This window comes from Pseudopodoces humilis, chromosome 27 (genome assembly GCF_049639895.1).
Source record: "Pseudopodoces humilis isolate 2021_Gansu_Grassland_sample_001 chromosome 27, ASM4963989v1, whole genome shotgun sequence".
Taxonomy (NCBI): domain Eukaryota; kingdom Metazoa; phylum Chordata; class Aves; order Passeriformes; family Paridae; genus Pseudopodoces; species Pseudopodoces humilis.
In genome coordinates this window covers 3,655,320-3,671,632 of record NC_142226.1, presented here as the reverse complement: position 1 = coordinate 3,671,632, position 16,313 = coordinate 3,655,320, and the positions used below count along the sequence as shown (strand labels likewise).

The 16,313-nt window shown below is 60.3% G+C and overlaps 3 protein-coding genes across 7 annotated transcripts; 2 read left to right on the top strand and 1 right to left on the bottom strand.

The window, feature by feature from the left end:
- The first annotated feature begins 518 nt into the window (after window positions 1–518).
- On the top strand, window positions 519–5,438 carry GJB3 (gap junction protein beta 3). 4 transcript variants are annotated; one of them, XM_005529835.3, is made up of 4 exons: window positions 521–1,096; window positions 2,284–2,412; window positions 3,188–3,975; window positions 4,271–5,438. In XM_005529835.3, the coding sequence occupies exons 3-4, from the start codon at window positions 3,218–3,220 to the stop codon at window positions 4,284–4,286; spliced, it is 774 nt and encodes a 257-aa protein (XP_005529892.3). In that variant the 5' UTR covers window positions 521–1,096; window positions 2,284–2,412; window positions 3,188–3,217; the 3' UTR covers window positions 4,287–5,438. The 4 variants fall into 4 exon arrangements, with proteins under 4 accessions (XP_087923553.1, XP_087923555.1, XP_005529892.3 ...); XM_088067427.1 differs by having other exon boundaries at window positions 519–1,096; window positions 3,188–5,438; XM_088067429.1 differs by having other exon boundaries at window positions 519–1,096; window positions 2,264–2,412; window positions 3,188–5,438.
- A 425-nt stretch (window positions 5,439–5,863) lies between these two features.
- GJA4 (gap junction protein alpha 4) lies at window positions 5,864–9,045 on the top strand. 2 transcript variants are annotated; one of them, XM_014258557.2, is made up of 2 exons: window positions 5,864–6,021; window positions 6,848–9,045. In XM_014258557.2, the coding sequence occupies exon 2, from the start codon at window positions 6,868–6,870 to the stop codon at window positions 7,897–7,899; it is 1,032 nt and encodes a 343-aa protein (XP_014114032.1). In that variant the 5' UTR covers window positions 5,864–6,021; window positions 6,848–6,867; the 3' UTR covers window positions 7,900–9,045. The 2 variants fall into 2 exon arrangements, with proteins under 2 accessions (XP_014114032.1, XP_087923639.1); XM_088067513.1 differs by lacking the exon at window positions 5,864–6,021 and adding an exon at window positions 6,173–6,233.
- A 5,317-nt stretch (window positions 9,046–14,362) lies between these two features.
- SMIM12 (small integral membrane protein 12) lies at window positions 14,363–15,371 on the bottom strand. Its single transcript, XM_088067465.1, has one exon. The coding sequence runs from the start codon at window positions 15,215–15,217 to the stop codon at window positions 14,945–14,947; it is 273 nt and encodes a 90-aa protein (XP_087923591.1). The 5' UTR covers window positions 15,218–15,371; the 3' UTR covers window positions 14,363–14,944.
- Window positions 15,372–16,313: the final 942 nt, after the last annotated feature.

Sequence of the window (16,313 nt, the reverse complement as noted above, 5' to 3'; positions counted from 1 at the left end):
CCTCCAGGCTCACCCCATCCCAGGCTCCCACCAGGGTTTGCTTTGAGTCTCCCGGGTTCCCATTCCTGTGTGTCCCCAGCCTGGCAAACCCTCACTGGCTTTATTTGACCTCCTGGAGACCAAAAGCTTCCAGGCAAGCGGCTCCTTGTCTGCCAGGAGAGCAGAGAGCAAATCTCTCCGGGCACCAACCCCGGGGCTCTTCAGACGTGTCTCCATGGGAGGGGTGGCCCTGGCCAGGTGCCGAGGTGCCCTGTGAGGCTCCAGCACGGCTGATGGGCCCCAGGGTGTGCCGGAGGATTCCAAGGAAGCCTCGGGGCACTCTAGAAACCAGGTGAACGAAGGGAAGCACATTCCTGCCCGGCTACGTCGACACGGGCATCTCTCGGGGTTGATACGGTGGGATGGGGCTGACTCAGCCTCCTGGGATCCACCAGTGCCTTGGGGAGAGGGACACCCCCTTAGGGACACCTCCTAGGTCCCTGGCAGTGAGGCAGCAGCAGCGCAGGGTCCGGCTGCACGGGGTCCCTGCTGCCACCCTGCTCTATGGGAAAGGTCCCATCTGGCCACACCGGCCCCGCCAGGGCGGTGCCTGCAACTTCCTGTAGGTTGGAGATACCGGTGAGCTGTTGCAAAACTATTACTAAGGCAAAATCATTTAAAAAGTGGGTTACAATTGTGTAACCTGGGAGTCGCAGCAATGGTTGCTGCCCACAGGTGGGGGACGGTGCGAGGTCTCTGGTCTTGCTGCTGAGTCTGCAGTGCCCAGACCATCCCTGCAGGGGATGGGACATCACCTGGAAGGAGCTGCTGGTGTTTCCTGTGGAAGAATCCGTCTCTGCTGATCTCCCTGCAGGATTTGACCTGCCTTTTGTTGTTCAAGCTGAGCGTGTGTGTGCATGTGCGCAGCAAGAACCTCTCCGGGAGCTGTTTGCCAGACTCACCCAGTTACTGGGAACCAAACCAACCACCCTTCCCCTCCCCTCACATGCTCAGACAAACTCTGCGTGTGCAGGAGGGCTGCGGCTGGGAAGGAGCTTCCTCGCTCCGAGAGGCGCCCAGATCCGGACACCTTCCTCTGGCTTTTCCACCTGGACAGGTACTCCCGGGCACAGGGTACCCTGGGGCTGCCGGGGTTGAGGGGGAACAGCCCCGCAGTGTAACGGGGTGCAGGTGGGAACTGTGTTGAAGTATAACAAGGTGTAAGTGGGACCTGGGGCTGCTGTGACTGTAGGGTCAGAGGTGGGGATCCCAGAATCACCCAGTGCTACATCGGGACCCCACAGGCCATGCCGGGGTCCCCATCCCATGGGGTGATGCAGGGGGATGGCATGGTGTGCCAGCCCGAGGAGCACCAACGACCACCCCAGGCCTTGCACCTCTGTCCCACCCCCAAAAGAGGCAGAGACCCCCGCAGAAAAGTGGTTCCGCTGAGTTTGCACTCCAGGTGGGAGCTGGGCGCTGTCGGCTCCAACGCCCTGCGCCCACACAGGGCAGGACCCGGCCATGACACAGCGGGTAGGCATCCCAGGGGCTGGCAAGGGTGCCGGGCTCTGCAGGAGGCAGACCAGCACTGTCGGCACAGCTGAGCACACCTGAGCACTGCTCTGCTCTGCTTGGCTGCCATCCAGCACTGGGGGGCCTGTGGAGCTCACACGGTGATGCACACGCCCCCTGCCACACAGAGATTGGCACAGAGCTTGGCACGGAGATCGCGCCCCCTTGCTGCTCCACTGAGGGTCCATGACTGGAGCCAGCGCTGGGCTGAACTGGGCACACGGGTGCTGGGCAGGTGGGTTATGGGCAGGGGGGTGCCAGGTTGATCTCTTGGGGTCACGTGTGAATTGGCATGCTGGCAGGGGGCACAGGCTCTGGGGGTATGCAGAGGCTCCAGGTTCCATGAGCACCAGCTTTTGGGAACAAAACAGCAGCTCCCCTCTCCCAGTTTTAAACCCAAGGGTTGGGTGGGAATGCAGTGATTGTTGCCCACACCCGACTCCCAGCCAAGGGTTTGCCAGGGAGGAAGATCTGATTTCAGGTGGGGTGGTGAGTGAAGGTGTGTGGGCATGGGCAGAGGCACAGCCCTGGCACTCGGCACCCACTGCCAAGGATCCCAGCCTGGGGCTACTCAGCTCAGCCACAGTTCCCGGTGCGTCCCTGGGCCAGAAGTGTGGGAGCACAGCCACAGGTTCGGGGCTTGCTCTGGGCTGGCCCTGGACAAGGACAGACTCCCAGACTGCTCCATGGGCTCCGGCCACTCTTCCAGGTTCTGTTCTGTCCCCACAGCCCTGGGACGCCGCAGTGCACTGGATGAGAGGACCCCGATCATCAGTTTGCCATTGCATCCTGGCTATGCCCTGTGCTGGACACTTCCCACCCCACAGCCCCCGGTGAGCAGGCAAGGAACTCCTCCAGGTACGTCTCAGAAGGCACTGGGTGGGCAGCAGACAGCGGCAATTCCTTAAAAGTGGGAGCGATCCAGCGTTCTGTGAATCCCTTTGTCAGGGCAGACATCTTTACAGCCCAGAGGCTGTAAAAACTACCTGGGTTTGTAAATCCAGGTGCAGTAAAGCCCTGGGTCAGGCTTAGCGTGTCACCCTCCTCACACAGGGCAGCCCAGGTGGAGCTGCAGAGCCGGTTTGGCCATCAGGACCATTGCTGCCAGAGCAGGAGCAGAGCACTGGCCAGGGTGACATGCTGGTGACACACACAGACTGTGACACACACAGACTCTCACTTTCTGCAGTCCCACTGTCACCTGTGTTTGGCTGCCTCAGGTAGCACCTGTGAGACAGAAAACAGGTTCCTGGCATGTTCCAGCACCCCAGTGCTGCAGGAGCAGCCACTTTTGGCTGTTGATCCTGGCCTGCTCCAGCAGATCATGCTGCCAGTTTGCACCAGCACACACAATCAGGCATGGAGTTGGTGGCAAGGACTTGCTGGGGTGGCTCATCCCTTACAGCAAAGGCTCCATCAGAAAGATATGCAGAGAGATTGAGTCACCTCTGTCACCAGCAGTGTGTGAGGATCAGCTTTACTGTCTGCAAGGGTGAAGAGCCGCCATCCTAGATGAGTGTAAGGTGGTGGGGGAGAGGGTTCAGAGGTCAATGAGATTTAGTGCAGCGAGAGATGTGCAGCCCCAGCGGTGTCTCCCATCGCTCCTCACCCACCACTCCTTCTGCCTCTCCAGGTCGGGTGACTCTGGTCTCCCTCGGCTGCCATGGATTGGAAAACGCTGCAGGCGCTGCTCAGCGGGGTCAACAAGTACTCCACAGCCTTCAGCCGCATCTGGCTCTCCGTGGTCTTTGTCTTCCGTGTGCTGGTCTATGTGGTGGCAGCCGAGAAGGTCTGGGGCGACGAGCAGAAGGACTTTGATTGCAACACGCGGCAGCCGGGCTGCACCAACGTGTGTTATGACCATTTCTTCCCCATCTCCCACATCCGCCTCTGGGCCCTGCAGCTCATCTTTGTCACTTGTCCTTCCCTCCTGGTCATCATGCACGTGGCCTACCGGGAGGACCGCGAGAGGAAGAACCGGGAGAAGAATGGAGAGAATTGCCCCAAGCTCTACAGCAACACGGGCAAGAAGCACGGCGGGCTGTGGTGGACCTACCTGTTCAGCCTCTTCTTTAAACTTGTTGTAGAGATCCTGTTCCTCTACCTCCTCCACAAGATGTGGGACAGCTTCGATTTGCCACGGCTGGTCAAGTGCTCCAATGTGGATCCCTGTCCCAACACCGTGGACTGCTACATCGCTCGGCCAACCGAGAAAAGGGTTTTCACCTATTTTATGGTCGGAGCCTCCTCCATCTGCATTGTCCTCACTGTCTGTGAGATCTTCTACCTCATCTTCAAGCGAGTTGTCCGGAGGGCAAGGAAGTGGAGGAAATCCACCAAGCACTCCATCAGCTACAGCAAGGCCTCCACCTACCACTGCCACGTCAAGTCAGAGGAGAAGGACAACAAGCCCCAGCCTAGGTGTGTGGCAGCCCTGACCGCTGTCTGAGGGGTGCTGGGAAGGGTGGTGGGGAAAGAAGTGTCCTGGTATGTGCCAGGGATGGTTGGCACCACAGGTGACCACCAGTGATGCCACCACCAGATTCTTCAGCCAGGACCTTGGTGGCTGTAAGGGAAGGGGGACACGTCCATGGGAGGCTCTCCTGCTTGGGACCATGGGCACATCCCTGGGTGTCTCAGTGGTGTGGACATGCTTGGTGGCAGGTGGGTGCTGGCTGCCTATGGCCATGCCTGAGGGTGTCTGTTCTTCCCACAGAGGAGAAGAGCCGTGAGCTCACCCATCCCAGCCAGTTCATATTCCCCTCAACTTGGCTTTTCCAGCCTGCCAAAGCCCCGAACCCTCAAGAGTCGACCCCTGTGAAAAATGACTAAACCAAACAAAGTAATGTCCTTGGGGAGAGAGCCACGGGTGTCTGAGGAGACACAGGTAAGGCAAGGGCAGCCCTGGAGATCTGCAGGTAGCGGTGCCACAAGCATGGACATCACAGCAGCACACAGATCCTCCGTGTCCTCTCTTGGGTCCTGCAGCTCTGCCACTCCCATGCTGGGTGTGAGTGCACCCAGCTGGTGCCCAGCCAGGGCTGGTGCCACCCAGTGTGTGCCAGTTCTCCCAGCTCACTGTGCCTCACACAGACCCAAGCACTGTTTTCTTTTGTACCAGGAAACCAAAGGAATTCTGAGCTCCTTGGCCAGAGCTCTCTTTGTGCACCCAAAGACAAGAGAACCAGGGCTCCAGTCTGTTGGCAACCATTCTGCTGGCCCAGTTTACCATTACTGGAGTGGGGCAACTTCTCTCCCTTGGCTCACACAAGCACCAAGCCATGTCCTGCCCAAATGCCCTTGCTGGCTCTGCTGCTTCCCTTGGTGCCTCTGTGTGTCCTCTCATCTCAGATGCACATCACACATGGCACAAGCTACAGATCCAAAAGGATCCAAATGTCATATTTGGAGACGCCAAGATCTGCTCTGTATGTTGGAAATCAGGGGACTGGTGAGGGGAGAAGACATGGATTTGCAGAGGTTCTTCAGGAGCCCTCAGCCAGGTCCTCCTCATCTGCCCGAGCTGGGCATTGGTCGAGCCCACAGCCAAGTTCACATCCGCCCGTTCCACCTCTCCCAGCTTGTCATGCATCATTAAACTTTAATTCAGGAGAACCTCACACTGGCCCCCAAGGAAATCAAGAAGGGATGAGCATCAATTATTTACTAAACCTTGAGAAATATTACAATAAATAGAAATTATCTCCATTTAATTTCTCCTTAAGCAGCAGTAGTGGAGGCTTTGCTATTCCCAGCTCCACTCAGCCCGCCTGCCTTTCACAGCCCCACGAGCGTGTCGGGGTGTGCTGAGGCCACCCGACAGCAAAGCTCCGTCTGGAACCTGCTGGGGAGTTCCCGGCCGGGCTCCAGTGGGGTTCATCCCGAGAACTGGCGGGACGCGGGATCGCAGCCGGGCTCCGGTGGGGCTCCAGCACCACCCAGCGCCCGCCGCGCCGCATGGACCCTCGGGGGCAAACCCCGAGCGCCGCAGCCGCGGTCCGGCCGGGGCGGGGGAAGACAGAACATCGCCTGGATACCGGGCAGAGGACGAAGGATACCGGGGACACCCCGCCGGGCAGGGGTTTAAACATCCCCAGGATATCGGTCAGGGGACAAAGCATCCCGGGGTCTCTGGCTCAGCGGGTTTGCCCTGTGGCGGAGCCGCAGCCGGAGACGAGAGTGCGGAAACACCCGGGCTTCCCATCGTTCCCCCCCAGCTTCGGCCCCGACGGGTCAGGCTACACCCGCCCCGCCCGCCGGGGCCGCCCCCTCGTCCGGGGACCGCGGGAGGGGGCGGCCCCCGCACACCTGCGGCTCGGCCCGGCCGGGTACTAAGCCCTGGCCCCCGGTTTCCTGCCCACGCTCCTCCTCCCGTTTCTCCGGGCCCTGAACAACCAGAGCCACCCGGTCGGACCCCTCACTCTCAGCGTGGCCCGAGCCCGGCGGGACGTGCCCGGCGCGGCGGAGGTGAGTGCGGGCACCCGGGACCGCCGGGGCACCGCGACACCGGGGCACGGGGACACCGTACTGGGCATGGGGCACCCCGCCGCCCCACCGCTGCCGGGTGTTCCTTTAACTGCACAGCCGGCACTTCTTGTGCTTAATTAGAAGCGGTTAATGAGGAGCCGGGGCTGCGGCCGCCCTGTCCCTCCCTCACAGGCGGGCTGAACACCCGAGGGGTGAGGGCTTGGCTCCCCAGGATCCCGGGAGTGGCAGCAGGGTGGGGAGCGCCAGGGATCCCCTGGCGAGGGGAAGGGGCTGGGGCTAGGAGTCCATCGCCCTGCAGCAAGGGAGCTGATGGGGGGCTGTCCGTTCAGTTTGGGGTGAGCCCTGAATAGGCATCGGTATGGCAGCACAAGGGGTTGTGCTTCTCCTCTAACTATCCTGCTTTCTGTCTTTTGGGAAAGCCAGGTTAGCAGCAAATTTGTGAGCCCCCATGGTGCCTCCTTTCCGGGTGCCCTGAGCTCCCTGGGCAGTCCCAAAAGAGCTCCTGGCTGCAGGCTGTCCCCAGAGTGGCCAGGACAGCCATGAGCTGTGGGTGCAAGGAGAGAATCCCTGTCTCTCCCAGCCCCCTGTTCCTGCACTGTGTAGGAGGAGGCCTCTGGGGCTCCTAAACTCTGCCTGGAACCCTCCCTCCCTCAGAAGTGGGATTTTCCTACAAGGGTTTGCTGGGGCACTCTGCAGAGCAGCTATATCCTGAAAAAGCAGGAGGTTTAGGTCGTCACATCTGCCCTGTGCTCCCCAGCATGGAAACTGGAAACTAACACAGCTGCTCTCTTCTCCCTGCTGGCAGAGGCAAAGGGTTCCTAGAAGATGGGTGACTGGGAATTGCTGCAGAAACTGCTGGACCAAGTCCAGGAGCATTCGACCGTGATTGGGAAGATCTGGCTCACCGTGCTCTTCATTTTCCGCATCCTCATCCTGGGCTTGGCCGGGGAGTCTGTGTGGGGGGACGAGCAGTCGGATTTCGTGTGTAACACCAAGCAGCCAGGCTGCACCAATGTCTGCTATGACAAAGCTTTCCCCATCTCCCACATCCGCTACTGGGTGCTCCAGTTCCTCTTTGTCAGCACCCCCACCCTGATTTATCTGGGCCACGTTGTCTATCTCTCCCGAAAGGAGGAGAAGCTGAAGAAGCAGGAGAGCGAGCTTCGAGCTATCCACAGCAAGGACCCAAAGATCGAGCAGGCCCTGGCAACCCTGGAGAAGAAGATGTCGAAGATCTGCATGTCAGAGAGTGGGCGGCTCAAGATCCGAGGGGCGTTGATGTGGACATACATCACCAGCATCATCTGCAAGAGCATCTTTGAGGCTGCTTTCCTCGTGGGCCAGTGGTATCTGTATGGCTTCTCCATGGTGCCCCGCTACGTGTGCAAGAGGGACCCCTGCCCCCATCAAGTGGACTGCTTCATCTCCCGCCCCACCGAGAAGAGCATCTTCATCATCTTCATGCTTGTGATGGGCCTGATCTCCTTAATCCTGAACCTCCTGGAGCTCTTCCACCTCTGCTGCAAGAACCTGCTTAGCAACATCAAGAAGGTGTCAGGGCCAGCTGGACCAAGCCAGGACACCTTTGTGGATGACATGGTCTCAAGTCCCTACGCACCCAAGCACTATCCCTTCCTGCCCATGGCCGAGAGCCACGCGCCCTCCTACCAGACCTACAACAAGCTGTCCAGCGAGCAGAACTGGGCCAACTACCGCAACGAGGAGAACCTGGCACTGGGCAGCAGCACCAGACCACTGTCGGACCCATACACACCCCAGCCTGCTGAAGCCTCAGCCCCGGAGGAGAAGCTGGGCAGCCGGCCCGGGAGCTCAGCCTCCAAAAAGCAGTATGTGTAGTGCCGGGCTGGCCCTGGCTGGCAGGGGGACATTCCTCGGTCCCCTGTGCCTGCAAAGGTGCTGGCTGTGGGCTGGCAGCTGCCTCCTGCCTGGTGCTGTGCCATACACATTCCTCTCTGGAGGCTCCAAAGACCTGCCTGCCCTGGGATGGGATGGGATGCTCAGGAGCACGGCCGTGGAGCGCAGCCTCAGCTCTCACCAGTTTTCCCCACAGACCCTGCAAGGAAGGAAACTGCACATAGTTCCCTGGGACGCCATGTCCTGTGTGGCTTGCCATGGGAAAGGGAGACAGTCCTGGAGCCATGCCGTGGAACAGGCTGTCCCCGAGGCCGTGGCTGGAGGCTGCTGACCACTGGGAGCAGCAGTTCGGCCAGACCCCAGAGCCTCTGCTGGCATGAGAGCCAGGAGCACAGCTGTGGGAAGCTGCTCGTCTCCAGCCTCCACACAGAGCAGGCTGAGCCGGGGACTGCCGGGAAAAGCTGGGCTGGGGCAGCACTGACCGATCCTGGCCACCAGCCCCATCCCATTCCAGTGGCCCTGGCACCTGCCCAGGGTTTGCTGCAGAAGCTGCCCCCTCCCCATGGGACACAGAGGGGTCAAGCCAGCTCTGTTGTGACCAGCAGATCCTAATGGCTGCAGGGTCACTGTGGGTGACCCAGGAGTGTGAGTTCCCCCCCTCCCAGCCCTGGGCTCTTTCCCATGGGATGTGTGCCTTTAAGTTATTTTTAACCTGCTGCTCTGAGCATGGAGTTCCTGCCTTAAAGGTGCAGTTTGCAGGGACTTTGGGGAGCCATGTCCAGCCTGGCCATGTGCCTTGGAGCCCTGTGGGGTTTAGGGAGGAATCAGCCCAGCACCTGATAGTTTGGGGGGTTTTCTGTTTTTTTATAACTTTGCACTAGTCATCTCCTGCTTTGGGCTGGGGGGGGTGGGGCGTGGAAGAACCAACTTGTCATAGGAGCTGTCACCCTGACTCCCCCAGCCCACTGATGCTGTGAGAGCAGATTATTCTCCTGTGACCAAGAGGCTGCAGGTCCTTTGTGACCCAGGTGTGAGTGTGAGGTGTGGGCACTGCCCTCAGCACTGTTTCCCTTCCTCTGGCAGACTCCTTGTTGCATCTTGTTGAATAAAGTTGGATGAATGAGAAAAGGTGCAGGTGCTATGACTGTGCTTCCTGCAGCCTCCAGCTGCCTCTGGGAGGGCAAGAGAGGGTTTGGGGCTGAGGGAGGGGGAAATGCTGTTGTGTGGGAATGGTGGGTGTGGGGTGAAGGGGAAAGTGGACACCCATTTGTGCTGCAGGTGCCACTCACCCAGTGAAAGCACAACCCTCCCTACTGTGGCCTCCTGTCCTCAGGGTTTTGACAGAACTGTCACATCCCAAGTTCATGGTGGCCCAAAGCTGAGCTCAGCCGCGCTCCCTCCACTGCAGATAAACCCAGCAGAAGCCATGGAGCTGCTCATGGCTGCATAATAGGTGGAAGTGAGCCACAGATAAAGGCACACAATGTGGCTGGGGCTCTTGTTTAGTTCCCCAGCAAAACCAGGCTAGAGCAGAGCCTGCTCTCTGTCGAGGGCCTCTCCAGTGAGGGTGGGACAGGCTAAAAATACCCTGGAGAAAATGAAATATGGGTGATATGGGGCAGTATCGCTGCCATCAGCCACTGGAGGAAATGAGGAGGGAGGCACCCAGCTGCACTGTCCTTGGGCTGGTGGCTGGGCCCACCCTTGGTTTCCTCCCTGCTGGGGGCGAGGGGGTGAAACCCCCTGGGGTGGGGATCTGGGAACACCACCAGCTCCCAGCTCTTCCCTGTACCCTCCTGGAGGGTGCTGGGGTAGATCTGCTGTGGAAGGACCCTGCTCCCACCATTGCCCAATTGGGACCTCCTAGGCCACCCCAGCGCAATGAGGGGCCACATCCCAGTGCTCCCCAGGTACCAGCAGAGCCCTGCAGCTCTGGGGAGAGCAGCCCAGTGTGCTGGGCCAGGAGGAAATCCCCGAGTGAAAGGGAACAGAGAAACCGTGCCATGTTTACCCATCACAGTGTCCCCGGGTCACCTCCCCTCTACTGGACTCCTATTTTTGTTGGCACTGGGGGAGCATCACGCTTTTCCGAGTGACCCTGCAAGGTGGAAAACAAGACAGCCAAGACCACCCCCCCTTTGCCTGGATCCAGTGTCCAGGCGCTGCACAAATACAGCTCCATGTCCCACTATTGTTCCCATGTTGTGACAAAGTGGCTCGGGGCAGCTGCAGTGACCCCACGCCGCCGGGATATGCTGCCAACAACAACAGCAAGGGGCTCACCTGAGGACCAGGCTGGGGAGGGGGCAGCAGGGCTGGGGTTGGCAGCAGCCCCCCAGAAGGTGGGTGGGCAGCCCTTAGGCAAATAAAAGTTTGGAGCTGATAAGAGCCCAGGCTGGCCTGGTGGAGCCTTTTGGCACAGCCCGGGGACAGACAGTGGCTGGGCGGGCCTTTCTCACACCTCCACGTTCCCTCTTGAATAAACAGGTCCCTCCGGTCCCTTGTGGGAACGGCACTCTCTCCCCCAACACCTAGCCCTGGATGATGATGCTGAGCCCCATGTTGGCACAGGCAGCCTGGGGGCTGCAGTGAGGAGCTCCCAGGGGCACCCCCAGAATTAGGGAAGATTTTGAGGCAGCTTTGCCAGTCCTGGAGGGACCACACACTCCTCAGAACCCCAATCCCTGCTGGGGGTGTTGGTCTAACACCAGTCACAGTCCCCAGGAGCCCTGGGGCTCCTCTGCAGGGATGTTTCTGCCTTCCTCCCAGATAGGACCAGCCGATGCCAGGCACCCTGCTCCACTCTGCCATGGCCTGGGATAGAGGACTGTCCTGCCTGAAAGGCTCTGCATGAAGTGCTGGCCAAGCACCAAGAAGTTTATTTTTAAGTTTTCCCAGCATACAGCAAACAGCAAGTGTCTAAATCTGACCCACTCAGGAAGAGGCAAGGTGGGAGCAGAATCACAGCTGAGGGGGAAGAAGGGCAGAGAGCTGGGAATGAGGGTGCCAGGCAGGGCCACAGCATGGCCACACTTGCCCACAGGGCCCTGTCAATGCCCAGGCATGTCCCAGGAGCATTCTCCTGGGCCAGGTACAGAGCCCTGACCCCAGCACTCTGGGCTTACAGCATCCACCATTCGGGCAACCCCAAACCAGGAATAATCCTGCCCTTTCCAGCCACTGCCAATGGTGCACAGCCAAGGAAAAGTGAACCCCACAGAGCTCTTTTCCTCCCCAGGGTTATATTTAGCCCTCCACTAGGGTCCCTCAATGCACGGGCATGGCAGACAATGCGGCCCTGTGTGAGAACTGCAGGAGGGAGGAAACACACTCAATAGCTGCATCCTGACATTGTCACTTGCCCCCGGCCATTTCCTTATGTGGAGGCACCAGGACTGCAGTGCCCAGCACCCTGTGCCCACCCTGGCATGGGTCCTAACCCTGCCCAGCAGCTCAGAGCATCATCCTGATGCAACACCAGGCAAACAGAGGCTGCTGTCTGCAGAGCCAAGGGCTTTTTGTGGCATGGGAAATCCATGTGGCCTACAAACAAGGACCCACAGTGGTCCTGGAGTGCTGGAGACAGGGAATCAACCCTGAGCTGTACCTGCAGGAAGAGCCAGTGCTGAATGGGAAGGGATCATGTTCCACTGCAGCTGTCCCCAGCTATAGCTTGAGGGATGTGACTTGGTGTAGAGCAGAGTTGCTCCTCTCCCACAGCACTTCAGGGCTTTTGCTGGCCACAGAAGGAGCCATCAGGCACAGCATGGAGGGAGCCATAGCAGGAAGAGAGACGTGGAGGCTGGGAGAACTTGGCTTCTCTCAGGAAAAGGGCAAAACCAGAGCCTGGGAAAAGCCTCAGCTGGGAAGGAGCAGATGTCTCTAGGGGCTGTAGGGGACACACTGAGGGGATGTTCTATTTGTTCTCCAGTGCAGCCGGGGTGAGCCCCCGCCTTGTCCCAGGGCTGTGGGGACACCGTGCTGTGGGAAGGTCCGGGTGTCCCGGGGTCACCCCACTGTGGGCAGGTCCAGGGTGTCCTGGGGTCACTGAACCGCACCAGGACAGGACACCAGAGTATGTCCCTGCAGGCCCCTGCTCCCCCCACCAGCTCCCACCCTGTTCCTCTCCTCCAAAAGCATCATCACTCCAGGCCTTGCAGGAAGGGCCCAGATGGCCTTGGCCCATCCCCGTGCCAGCACAGGGTCACCTCATCCCCAGCCCTGCACAGCTGGAGCATCCCTGCTCTGATCTAACACATCCACAGCAGCCATCCAGGTGTGCCGGATGGCCAGGAGGATCTCACTGTCCCCCACACAGCAGCTGTCCCACTCCCCTCAGCCACCCCAGTGAGCTGGCTCCTGGCATCCTGCCTGTGGAAACCACCACCTGCTCCTCTCATGAGCTGTTCATGATGGATCCCAGGAACAAAGCAGGGCAGGACAGAGGGTCCAAAGGAAGCTGCCCTCAGACCATGCCAAGAGCACTGCAGTCAGCCTGACCCCCCATGAGCCTGGGGCACAGCCAGGCTGGGCTGGGACCAGGAGTACTCACGGCTGCTGGATTCAACCCCCGATCTATGGCACTGTGCAGTCACAGCCAGCCCCAGATGCAGGGACATCCCTGAAGCTGGACAAGCCTTGGAGGATGCTCTCACACTCAACACTGGCCTCCGGGCCAGGCATGGTACTCCTTGCGCATGGACAGGCTCACTGCAGGCAGGGCTTCCACAGCAGCGCCCAGCTGTGCCATGCTGGGAACAGCTGGATCACAAATGCCCTGGACCAGAGTGAGCATTTGCACGTGAGTGGTCGAGTGCAGCCTCGGGAGGGCAGGGTTTTACCATAATGGTTTATTCAGCATAGCTTCCTCTCCCTCTTCGTGAGCCGCCGTGGCTGCTCGCCCTAGCCCTGAGAGCTGCCCGTTCCTATTCTTGTCCCGCCGTCCCGCCGGCACTTCCCAAGCGGCACATTGTTGGGATTCAATGGGAGGAAGGGTGGGTTTATAGCAATGAAGGCTTAGGAGAAAGGCGACAGGTCTGGGAAGCAGCTTCACCCCTGTCCCAGCGCCTGTGGGAATCCACAGACCTGCAGCAATGCCGGCGGACGGACGGGAGTCCCCGGACACAGGGAAAACAGCTGGAAGTACCGCAGGCAGGGGATATGAGTAGGGCAGGGGCTTCCAGTCGGGTGCCATCAATGCCCAAGCTGTCATCATCTGTCTCAGTCCTTCCCCAAGACATCACTCCTGTGCTAGAGCAGCCTCCCCGAGAGACACTGCATGGGCCCGGGGCAGGAAATGGGGCAGCGAGCCCCCCCGCCAAAGCCCGATTGTGGCCGGCTGGCCCTGGGAATGAGGGGATCAATGGGTTGTAAACAGCCGGGGGAGCCGCTTCGTCGCGGGGTGAACAAAGGCATTTCAGAGACAGTTTCCGAGCTGGTCCCAGCTGGGAGAAGGAACGGGACCATTCCCATCACAGCAGACAATAGGGAACAGCCATCACCCCACAGCCTGTCTGGGAAACCAGGAGACAAAGGGGAAGGGGCTACTTCCAAGGGACAGTGCCAGCCTGCCAGGGGGACAACGTGGTGGGCGCTGTGAGCCCCAGTGCAGGAGGTGGTGAAGATCTCACAAGGCTGGGACAGGCTCTAAATCGCTCCCAGGCTCCCCCTGCACCTTCTTCTTTGCCCTCGCAGCAAAGGTCAGAGTGCCAGTGGTGCTGGGCCATGAGCACAACTGACAGCAGCAGTACAGCCCAGGACAGCAGCTCGGGAGGCAAACAGAGCCAGGAGCACGGCAGTAAAGCTGTCAGCAGGGCAGGAATGGCCCTGGCTGGGGCGCAGGACAGCACAGTGTGAATGCTGACTGGCTCCTGACCTCAGCCCTTCCACCGGGCACGGCAGATTTATCGTCCCCAAGAGGGGAAGGCCGGGCCAGGGCAGAGCCAGGGCCTTGCTCAGGCACCACGGGAAAAAACAAGCGGGGAGGCAGCGATAACCCCAGCCCTGGCCCTGCTCAGGCAGCTCTGGCTGGGGCTTGTCCCTGCTGTGCCAGCGATGCCTGAGTCTAGAGGGGACACTGGCCACCAGGCCCCAGAGCCTGCTGCCAGCCTCTCCCTGCTCAGCACCCCCGTGGGACCCGCAAGCACTAGGATCCCACCCTATGTCGTCACAGCCCTTCTCCTCAAGATAAAGAGGTCAAAGGGAAGCAGATGACACAGCTGGGGGAGCTGGGAGGGAGGCACCGCCACATCATGGGCTGGGAATTTGGTGCCTCCTCCTCCTTCCTGCCCACCACCCTGCTGCCAGGCCTGGAGGCCAGTGCCCAGCCAGGAATAGCGATGGTCTTTGTCCCACTGCAGCAGTTGTTTCTTGAACACGGAGGGAGCAGAGACATGCTCAGAAACAGGGCTTGGCTGTGCTGATGCAGAAGACACGGAGGCCCAAGGATTGACAGAAGTTTATTGTGCAGAGGGCAGAGATCCCTTCATTCCCAACATATCACCATGCTCAGAGCATGACAATGGAGAACCAAGACTTTCATCGCCCCTGTCACCATTCCTGGGAGGGATGATGGAGGGAGGGGGTCCCCAGAGAGCCCCATGACTGCTGGCGTATTGGGGTTCATCAAGAGCCACAGGGGATCTGGAAGCAGGGCAGCAGTTCTTTCTTTCACTGGTGGTCAGCCTGAACCCAACCCATTCTTCTACCTTCACAGCATAGAAGAAATTAAACCTGAGGAGACACAGATGGAACCAGGCTGAGAGTATTTTGTGGTTCAGGAGCCAGGCCTGGTGTGAGCTGAGGAGTTTCAGACTCGCTCCGCCTCCATGCACGGTTCCTGGCCCACTCTGCCACCAAGCGCTGGGTACCTTCAGCAAATCCATGGGCTGGGCAAACCTGACTCTTAGAGTGCCCGGGAGGGTGAGGAGCAGCAGGTACAGGAGGGAGGCTGGTGGAAGCAGTATATGTGCCTCGGTAGTCCCCAGCAGCCGCTCCAGGGCACCGCCTTTGTCCAAACCACCCTTTATTAACTCTTTTCGGGGCGGTTCCTGTTGAGCACGGCGCGAGGGGCGAACTCCAGCTTGTCCTTCAGGCTCACCACCTTGGTCAGGTCCTCGCCCACGATCTCCTGCAGCTTGCGGTCCTCCCGCTGCTCCGAGATGCTCTTCTCCTCCTGGGCGGGGGGGTCTCCGCGCAGGAACCACTCCAGCTGGGAGCCCACCAGCCCCACCACGAAGGCCACCGGGAAGGTGACGTACGGGGCCTTGGAGCGCACGGCCGCCCACAGCACGGACCACATGCCTCCCGGGGCGGGACGCGGCGGGCACCGCTCGCACCGGGGCCTCAGCGCTGGCCTCAGGGAATGGGGACCCGCCTGGGCCGCGCCGGGACCCCCGCCCGTCCCCGGCCCCGGCCCCGGCCCCGCTCACCCGGGCCCAGCCCCGCCCGTTCCGGTCACGGCCGTGAGGGCTCGGCGGGGCGGCGCTGCCTCCTGGCGGACAGCGCGGGAACTGCAACGCGGGAGGAACGACAACGGCTGGCGACACGGGGGGGACACTGGGGGAACACGGGGGGGAATCATAGGGGACACTGGGGGCACACGGGGGGGCGAAACTGAGAGGAGTCATGAGGGACATGGGGGGACGCGAGCGGAGTCATGGGGCACACGGGGAGAAACATGGAGGGGGCACGATGGGGAGTCATCAGGGGAGGCAGGGAATACACGGGGGAACACGGAGGGGAGTCATGCGGGGGACAAGGGGTTGTCACGGAAGGAGCCACGCGGGAGAAGCCAGGGGAGGTGACAGAGAGGCACCCACAGTGGTGTTACGGAGAGGTGGGAGACACCCCCGGAAGAGTCACGGGGGGAGCCACGGAGAGACACCCAGAGGGCGAGACCCCCAGCCAGAGTCACGGAGTGTCACCCACTAGAAGACACACAGGGAGAGTCACGGGAGGAGTCCCAGGGGAGAACCCAGGGACGATTCAGAGACATGCAAGAGTCACAGGGGGGTGTCTTGGTGGGGAGAGCCACGGGGAGACGTCATGCGGGAGTCACGAGGAGTGTCACAGAGAGACACCCACGGGGGTGTCACAGGGAGTGTCACAGTGGGAGACTCACGCTGGGAGTCACGGGGAGAGATCCACAAAGAGACACCCACAGGAGGAGGTCCATGGGGAGAGACTCAGAAGCAGAGACCCCACTGGAAGAGACCCATGAGGGGATCTCCATGGGGGATCTGCAAGCCCCTCTCCCACCCCACAGTCACCAATTTCCCACACCACAGACATGCATTCCCACCCCATGGATACAAAAGGATGTGAGACAGGTGAAAGGCGAGCCCGGTGCCAGCCATGTCCCCGCAGGGAAGTGGCCGCTGGCCCGGAGTAACCAA

Excerpts from the sequence above, each read along its gene's own strand:
- GJA4 (XM_014258557.2), top strand. The coding sequence starts at position 6,868 with ATGGGTGACTGGGAATTGCTGCAGAAACTGCTGGACCAAGTCCAGGAG.
- SMIM12 (XM_088067465.1), bottom strand. The coding sequence starts at position 15,217 with ATGTGGTCCGTGCTGTGGGCGGCCGTGCGCTCCAAGGCCCCGTACGTC.
- GJB3 (XM_088067427.1), top strand. The coding sequence starts at position 3,218 with ATGGATTGGAAAACGCTGCAGGCGCTGCTCAGCGGGGTCAACAAGTAC.